Source organism: Phaethon aethereus (genome assembly GCF_964289735.1).
Source record: "Phaethon aethereus genome assembly, chromosome: 26".
Classification (NCBI taxonomy): domain Eukaryota; kingdom Metazoa; phylum Chordata; class Aves; order Phaethontiformes; family Phaethontidae; genus Phaethon; species Phaethon aethereus.
In genome coordinates this window covers 270335-279857 of record NC_138602.1, presented here as the reverse complement: position 1 = coordinate 279857, position 9523 = coordinate 270335, and the positions used below count along the sequence as shown (strand labels likewise).

At 49.0% G+C, this 9523-nt stretch overlaps 1 protein-coding gene across 1 annotated transcript; it reads right to left on the bottom strand.

The window, feature by feature from the left end:
- Nucleotides 1-867: 867 nt before the first annotated feature.
- RPL36 (ribosomal protein L36) lies at nucleotides 868-3190 on the bottom strand. The gene is made up of 3 exons (XM_082011011.1): nucleotides 3019-3190; nucleotides 1561-1695; nucleotides 868-984 (listed from the first exon to the last, which is right to left on the bottom strand). The coding sequence occupies exons 1-3, from the start codon at nucleotides 3109-3111 to the stop codon at nucleotides 895-897; spliced, it is 318 nt and encodes a 105-aa protein (XP_081867137.1). The 5' UTR covers nucleotides 3112-3190; the 3' UTR covers nucleotides 868-894.
- Between the last annotated feature and the right edge of the window lie 6333 nt (nucleotides 3191-9523).

Here is a 9523-nt window from a genome sequence, read left to right as displayed (position 1 = left end):
GTTCTCCAGATTAAATCACAGGTCAATACCATCAGAAACAACTCCAGGTCTAGAGAGCAGACCTGGACAAGAGTAATGTGCTCCACCATGGACTGCCTTGGCCACTGCAGCAGCTGTATTATGTTCAGAGTGAAAAAAAGAATTAAATGTCTTAGCATGACTGTTGTACATCAATAAACACAGGCTTGGGGCAGAGAACATGAGTACTTTGTCTTATGGCAAATGCTAGAAAGAATTAATGTAAATAGGGAAGAGTAATTGCATGAAGTCTAGTTGAAATGTATTTCCTTGTGCAGGAAGAACAGCACTTGTCCTGTCTTGCAGCATTGTAGCCCATAGGGGAGAATAATCAACCTACTGAAATTGAGGGAGCTCTTACTGTAATTTTCTCAAGATTTGATAACACACTGCAGAAGGTAGGGCATGAGTGGAGGGTAAAAGGGGAAATGGATGAATAAGAAAAGCTGCACAAGGTTGAAGTGCCATGGGGATAGAAGGCAAAGTTGTTACCATTTTCAACAGCAAATCTCTCCTACCACCATCTAGGTTTGGACACAGACTGGGAAGGGTAAGGTATCACAGCCTTCACAGGCTTAGCCATTGCAGAGACCTCCCCCATCCTGAGACAGGCTAGCTCTGCAAGGGCTGCAGGAGGAAGATTCACCCTCTAGAATATATCACAGGCCAGTACCATGAACACCAGTATCTGCATCTCCAGCTGCAGGTAAAATAAAATAGCGATGCAAATTCTGGATTACTGCAGTTCAGGGCCTTGTCAGCAGTCCTTCAGCATCCCCAGGAGCACCCCACTCCTACAGGCTGAAGCAGGTGTACCATCAACAGTCACTACACCGTTTTTGTGATAAAGGAGTTTATTGAGTTACAGACTACAGCTCAATCCTTCTTTGCAGCAGCTTTCCTCATAGCTGCCAGGACGTTGCTGAGTTCTTCACGCTTTCGCTTGGCCCGAATGTGAGTGCCAACCTGTAGGGGAGAGAGCAGTGCAGTCAGCATTCATCCCAGCAGAGAACAGATAAAACTTCTTTGCTGCTTCAGGCATTCACTGAAGATGCTTTACTTAAAAAGCAGGCAGGATGGTGAAGTCCTGGTAAACATGGACTCAAACTCCATCCACCTCGACTGGCCAGCCAGGAACAACTTGCCATCACACCTCAGTAGTACTTCTACTTAAGAATTATTTGGGGCAAGGTAGAAGCTGCTTTCAACTCTCATGGCTGCCCCCGATGAACGCCATTTCAAGTCACCTGGTTAATGGTACCCAACCTCCATCAATATTGCTTTCCTCTTGCCTGCACCAGATTTGCAAGTAATGCAAAAATAACAAGGCAAGTCTGGATTACTGTAGCTCTGGGCCTTTCTGGTAAAGTACCTTTACATCCATCTCCCACTCTCCAACTCAACCCAAGGAGCATTCCCTCCACTCCCTTAGACCAGACCAGTAACTTCCCAACCAACTGAAAAAAATAAGATAATTAAAAAGAAAACAGTTAACTATAGCAGAGTTTTTGCCATCCTCATTAAGACGTCTGATTGACTCACCCGTTTCTTTATGAACTTCAGAGCACGTTTATCTTTGGAAACTTTCAGCAATTCCATAGCACGTCTCTCATAGGGTGCAAAGCCACAGACTTCCCTGATCATGTCTCGCACAAATTTGGTGTGTTTGGTCAGGCGCTATAGGAAGTGGGGGGGAAACATATGGATCACAATGAACGTAAGTGCTAATTTACCCAGACCGGACTGCAAAGCGTGGTGGCAAACTCTGGGCTAAAAAACCAGCTTATGCTATCTATTAGTGTGTCACAAGGATGTACAATCTCCTGGTAAGTGCTAAGCAGCACGGTGATCTCGGCAAGACACGCTAGTCTGTTTTCATTTTAACCACAGTATTGGCTATTTTACACATTTGCACGCACCCACATTCTTAGAAAAAGCAGAACCACTAGATATCCAGAGTGTGCATGGCTACATATTTCAAACATATATACCTAAACAGCATTTAATCGAAGTGGACTAGAAGATGCAAACTGAATTAGTCTCTCATGTTAACACGCATATTCATTGAACCTGAATAACTCCCATTTTGTCATTACTGGGCAATGTTGTGGGGGACACCTGTTGTTATTACCAAGAGGCAGACTAGGAGGGACTTCAGAAGTCGCCCAGCCTATTTTCTATTTCACTGCTAATTCGCCTTAAGCTGTGGTTGAAATGCATTTATCTTATTCTTCCATTACAGACTCCTCCCCTGCTAATTCTCCTATAACCAGCTATTTCACTCCACGCCCACCTTCACACATTTAACACTTTTCGTGATTTAAGCCCCCGCTCCATGGGTAACATCACCAGCTTTCTCAACCCTTAAAACGTGGTGCTTAGAAAAGCGAGTTTTCTGTTGGTCCCAGTCACTGCAGTTCAGTGCGCCACACCCCTGCGACTACGGATGGAGAAGACGCACAAAGCACCTACTTCTGCCATCCATCGGAAATATACATTCAATTCCTACACCGCCTGCTGCTGTAAACAGTCACCCACCTTGCATTTAGGCAATCCAGTTAAATTTTGGGGTTAGACGCTAAAGCAGCAGCCTGCAAGTGCCCACCACCCTTCCCAGCTCCGCAGTGGCAAATCTACAACAGCCGCGCCATCACAAGGCGGTGCGGGGGTTCTCGGCAGCCGGAGAACCAACCGAGCTGCACCATTGCACCCTCCCCGACCACAGTCCTGGGCTGTCTGCGAACTGCAGCTCATCCCTTTCACCCGCCCTCCATCCAGCCCCCAGGAGACGGGGACGGATCGGCGAGCCCTTTGCGGCGGTGCCCGGTCCCACGCCGGACACACGACCGCAATAGGACGTGCGCGCCCCAGGAGCAACAGGGCCCTGACCGGGAGCTCCGCCAACCGGTAGGCTCGGAGAGCCAGCAGGCGGGTGGCGGCGCCAGTCCCGACCGACCCTCTCCTGGGGCCTGGCCCGACTTTCGCTCGCCTCATACTCACCCCGCGGCGGCGGCACTGCCTGGGCTTGGACACGTTCTTCGTCACCTTGTAGCCCTTGTTGAGGCCAACGGCCATTGGGTAGCGGATCGCCATGCCTGCGGGGAGAGAGCAGTCAGCCCCGCCACGGATGGACGCAGATCCCGGCCCCGGCCTCAACCTGCCACTCCGCCGATGGCGCCGCACCGGAAGGAGAGAGCGTGCGGGGAACGCTGGGACAGCACCGCCTCCAGCCCTCCCACACGGGGCCGAGGACGCTCTATCTCGCAGTGGGAGCATAGAGGCGGAGACGGGGCCGAGCGGACGCGGCGGAAGGACTTTTGTGCGGCGTCCCCGATGTGTGGCACTCGCAGCGACACGGGGGGAGGGGGGGCACCCAGCACCCCAGGAAGGGCCTGACAGAGCCTCTGGTTCAGTATCAAATGGGTCGGATCAGGCCAAAGCCAGGATTGGCGTGAGCGGGGGATCCTCGATGTGCCTGCCCCAGCAGCCAGCCTGTCCAGGGCCCTCGGAGTGTGCCGTCCTCGGAAAGGGCTGTTAGTCCTTAGCAGCGGTGATTTGTGAAGACAAGAAGACAAAACAAGTGCAGGAGGAATTAGATTTTTGCAGGTCCATGAACATGAAGCACATGTGAATACAGACGTTAGACCCTACCCTGCGACTGGACTTGAGGTCTAGACACCAAAACTTTGGAATCACCAGCAATACAAGGCCATTGGTCGGACCACACACTGTGGCTAAGCCAAGCTCTTACAGATTTTTCTCCCACAAATCAAGACTTTTGTATTGCTTGGCCGTGATTTGGCTGTGTTGGATAGACAAATCAAAAGAAACAGGTTGAACGATTTTGTTGAACTGAAAGCGATTGGATTTCCTTGCATGGACAAATCCTTACCTCTGAGAAACAACTGAGCCAAACATACTGTCAACCTAGTGAACTGTTTTCTGCTTTCAAAGGCAATTCCATTTAATTTCTTGAAAATACTAAATTGAAAATACAAGTTTAATTGAAAAATTGAAAATCTTGAATGTTTAAACAAATTACAGAATTTTACATCTTGCTGTTAGACACACTGTAGAACTAGTCTTTGCTGAACTTCTTGCTGCTGTACCAGGGCAGTTGTCCCAACTAATACACAAAGTCTCATTGGACTCTCTGTAACCCAGGTCATGGCACAAATTCAAGCAGTGAGGAATATTCATCCCATAGATCATGAAACGGATCCAGCTCTAATGCTTTTCTCTACAGGAGGGTAGAATATTGACAGACATTTGCAGGGTGAAGATGACTGTCCTATACAGACAAAAGGAAAAAAAAAAAACAACCAATCTGCTTCACTCTAACATTCCTGAAAGTCAAAAAAAATTAGGAATGCCAAATCATTTATCTGCACCTCTAAAATCAACCCAAGTGATGTCATCCTTAATAATGAAAACTATCATATGGGCCAGCTAAAGGTCCACCCATCCACAAGCTCTGGTTTTCCTCCAGGAGGAGCTGCCGTATACCCCAGGCTGAAGAAGGAGATGTCACCTCTCCTGCCACTGCTGTTGTGCCTGGAGCTGTCTTAAGGTGGCTGCTTACATCAGCCCTGGGTATGCAGAAGAAGGGAATCCTACCTGCTTTGTCTCTGCGACCATGATCAGGCACAGTGCCCCTCAAATAAACACTTGCCCGGAGGAGGAGGAGGATGCTTTCTGCTGCCTGGTCTGCTAGCACAAACAACCCAGCAGAGCATGCTTGCTATTGCTATGTTCCACTCATGACACCTTCTTCTTTTCCACTCAATGTGCAAACACATAGATGTACAGTTCCCAAAACCTCCTTGGGTTTCTCCTCCTTTTACCTTCCTGTTCTTCATTGAACCCCCCCAAAACACTGCCCTTCTCCCAAGAAAAGGTTCTTTCAGACCCTTTGCCTCCCATTATTGCCTTCACAAGTCCCTACTAGAATATTGAGTTTTTCAGTTTCCAGAAGCTTTTGCCCCATTCCAACAGCGATAAATGCCTTCTCTCACATTCCCAGCATTTGCAAATGGTTTGCATCTCAGCTGAATTTCCCCCTTCCTTTGAATTCTGCATTAAGTCTCCACCCTCCTTGCCTTACTACTTTCCCAGAGCCCTTACGAACAAAGACCCCATCAGGTGAGCATGGGAGGAGAAAAAAGGGAGATAAGGTAAAGGAAACCACGTGATTGGTGCTGAATCAGAAGCCCAAGATTGGGACTGAAAAGCTCTGCTGAGAAGGACATGGGGGTCCTGGTGGACAATAGGCTGAACATCTGCAGTGTGTCCTGGCTGTGGTGTACATACTGGGCTGTATAAACAGAAGTGCATCTGGTAGGTTAAAGGAAGTGATTGTTCCCTTTAGTCAGAACTCATTAGATCACATCTGGAGTACTGTGTCTAGGTTCGGGCCTTGCAGTGCAAGTAAAACATTGATAAACTGGAATGAGTTCAGAGGAGGGCCATGAAGATGTTTGAGGCCTGGAGCATATGACCTGTGAGGAGGGTGGAAGGAATGAGGCTTTTTCAGGGTGGAGGAGAAGCAGAAGTGAGCTAAGGTAGATATGAAGCAGCCACCTGAATTTCTGATTAACCAATGGAGAAGAACAAGTATAAGAACAATCCATCCCAATGTGCCAGAAGTCGAGGAAGTACAGCAGGAGGCCAGACTGGCTGAGTGAGGAATTCTGGATTGAATCTAAATGCAAAAATGAAGAGCATGGAAGATGGAAGCAACATCAAGCTGCCCAAGAGACATACACAACATTGCATGGACATGCAGGGACAGAACTGGAAAAGCCAGAGTTCAGCTGGACTTGGCTGAAGACCAAGGGAAGAAGGTGAAGTTCAGCATGTGAGCACCTTGCCCTTCTCTCATCTTCTCCAGGTTTATAAAGAGAAAGCCATTCTCTGCCACAAGACAGAGAGGTCTATCTTAGTGTCCCTTCTCTTTTCCAAGTATAGAATCAGCACAATCCACAATCCATCTCACAGAGGTGCTGGATACACAGCTGAATGATGATGCCTTGGACCCCATTGTCTTCTGAACCTGAAGCTCATCCCACTTACTTCAAGGCAGGCAGCCAAGTCAGGTCCAAAATTGTCTCCATCTGCCCATTTCACTGCATCCTTCTTTCAGCCAGCCCCCTGCATGCTATCATGGCCAAAAAGCCACACACAGTTTCCGAGATCCACCACTTGCAACCATGGAAATGCAGAGCTCCTTTCCTTCCTGCTAGGGGAGCCAGAATTCCCAGAGGGTCACTGCGTATCCCGTACCCACCAACAAGCTGTTGGTAACATTGGATTAAAGATGCTCTCACAGGATGCACTCCCATAGCTGGCACAGTGGTGGAGGCCCTTTACCTAGTAATTCCAACATGAACTTCGCCAAGCATGAACTTACCCCTCCTTGGCCAAGGCCTTGCAAGATGCAAGTGTTTGCATTTGCCAAGATCCAGCCATGTTTTTTTGTTAGATGTCTTCTATCAAGCAGCATGGGTCACCCTGTGAGCCAGCAGACCCAGAGAGGCTGGTAGGTCTGGGCGTCGGGAAGGCAAGCAAGAGACAGGCTCAGCCTCATGCTTAAATCCAGGCCACTTTAAATTCAGAGGCTACTGTCTTATATTAATTAACAAAAATATGCATAGCAACCAGTGTGAAAGCACTTCAGCACCATTCCCATAGGTAGCCAGAGGCCTCCCCTTTGAGCTGAGACCTTGCTACTCAGTGCACTGGTTTCTCTGGAAGTGCCCCTTCCCCAGTGCATCCTGGCTGTCCTGCGGGAGGCTTCTGGACCTCAAACACCTGAAAGCCCCACTCACTTCTGCAAGACGCGGGGCTGTTTGCTTCTGCACTGAGGTCTGCTCTGTGCTTCATTAGCTCAACTTCATATGTTCACTCAGCGTATTTCCCCAAGTGATGGAGCCTCACTTTTTTCCAGGAAGTAATTACAACAGCAACCAGCAAATACCCCTGCACAGGGTTCATCGTATGCAATATTTCTGCAACTGAGGCACTCACAATCGGGGATGGAAATACCCCCATGCACCAAGATAGAACAGGACTCTGAAAAGAGGATGTGGGGACAGTAGAAGTGATAACATCTCTCTCTGCCAGCTAAGAAGTGGCTGTCAGACACAGAAACTTGTGATTATGAGCAAGGCCCCTCACACTGGCATGCAGTGCTATGCTGTCACTGCATGGGCACTTGGTAGTAGTTGCCACCATTGGTCCACTGTGCTCTTTCGAGTGGGCGGGAGAGAGCAAGGGAAGGGGTCCATCCAGCCTCTGTTGGTGGGATGCCAGAGGTGGAAGAGTCCTTGGTGTGCAACGGGGCTGTCCAGGGAGCAATGAGAGCCAAAGCAAGGTCGCCCTTCCTTGGGAAGGAAGAAGCTTCTTGGGCAGGAAGTGAAGGTTGCTGCAAAGTCCCCACTGCTACCTCTTTTAATACAAACAGTCCTCTCCCGATGGAATGACCCTGCTGCCTTCGGATGCTTTGTCCCTCTCCTACATAGTGTTTGCCAAGCAAGCCTTGGCACAGGGGAACGTGCTGCATCAGTCTAACCTCTGGCTGCCTTCTGCCCAACAGTTACCATGTTGCTCACTGTCTCTCTTAGAGTTGTAAAGCCCTACTTTGAGGAGCTAACTACTTTCTTTGGTGGTGGTTTATTAGTTAGGTTTAAGCATGTTTTTAAACAAAACACTGCTTTGCTCATCATGGGGCAATTTTCACATTGGTCCTTGGTTTTACATATGAAGTAGCTGAACCTGACTTTAAAGAAAACTCTGGTCTTGGTAAGTAAACTAGGGCACAGACGATATCCCCCAAAAGTATTTAGTAACTTACAAGACTATTCAAAATCAGAAACCAACAGTCTCTACCACCAAAACCAAGAGAGCAAACAGTAAGCTGAATCCTTCTCCTACATCACCCCACAAGCGAAGGCACCAGCTGCTCCACTCAAGCCGTCGTCTCCCTCTGAAGCAGCACATATGCATGGGCGTACAGACACACACAGAGAAGCCACAAAAATGGCACTCCTGAGAGAGGAAAGGCAGATGACCCTGCAGCAGTTCCCCTTATCACGATGTGTAACACCAATGAACAAGGAGGGCTATGTGTATTTCTAATGTTACGTTTTGTGCAAATGCTTCTTTTATAGCACAGGCACACTGCTAAAACTCATGCTGCCACGGATCAGCATCTGTTCCTGAGCCCGCCTGCTCCAGGAAAAACTGGAAAACAACCCCTGCCTGTTCCTTGGATCTTCTGCCGAATGATGGTTTTAGTCCACCTGGCCAGTCCAACTGCTTGCTCTGCCTGAGCAGAGGAACCATCTGCAGCTGCCAGTTTTAGGCAGGCTGCTTCCTGCTGAGGGAAAGGATTTAACCCTTCTGGGGCTGCACTAGGGCTTACAACAATTGGATTTTACAGTCTGGGCTAAGCTACTTCACTTTTGTTGCCATGCAATGGAATGTCTTAATTTTGTATCCACTTCTGCAATTATAGGTGCCTCAGCCTTGTAAGCTGCTCATCACTTCCAAGTGAAAAGGATATGCTTGGGTAAACAACCTTTATTTCTGTCATTAAGCAGCAAATTTCCTGCCTTCCTCTAGGGAACCACATACAGGAGGACCTCAGTCTCCTCTGCAGCCAATGCACTGGTGTACCACACGCTGCTTCTCCCCTGTGCCAGCACACCTTCCAGTAGGACCACAGTGAATTACTTTCCTTTCCTACTTGCTGCTCTTGCTGGGCATGGAAAGATTTCACCCTTATCAGGTGCGAAAGGCCATTTACAGCCCTACAGATTTCCTTCAGAATTAGCCTCTTTGGACAAATGCAACTGCCATTTGTGTTATTGCTGCCTTTTACAAGATGGCCGATGTTTTGCAATGGCTGAATGCCATATAGATATGAATGGCTTCCATGGGGATGAGCCCATGCCCCAGTTCCTTGGTGAGCCAATTGAGTGTCACTGCAGGCACAAGGGAGAAGGCTGGATGGTGTGACTGGGGCAGCAAGGGTGCATTGCCCCTTTGGACAGCACTGGAACACCAGATGAGCTCAGCCCAATTGTCAGTCTGTGCCACTGGGGTCTTGAGGAGCCTGCCAGAGGGAGGCAGGAGCCCAGACTGGCATCTCAGGACCTTAAGGTTCAGATGGAGGTTCAGAGCTGGCCCTCATTTCTAATTCAGCATGTGCTTGGCCCTCCACGGCTTTCCATTACCTGGGCATGCCATTCTGGACTTGGAGGAGCGCTGCTCTGCGCCCAGGGTGCAGCTCTCAGCTGTGCAGTAACAGGGCACAGGGGAAAGGGCTGCCAACATGGGAGCCTGCAGGGAGGCCCTTGGGGTGCTGGCTGTTGAACAGAAGGTCGGAGGGAAATGTGGGGTGAGGAGCTCGGTCTGCAGCATGGACAAAAGGCATGGGCATGGGGAAAAGGGACAGCAAATGGGATGATTGCTACGAACTGCTATACCCTGTGCAGGTGGATGC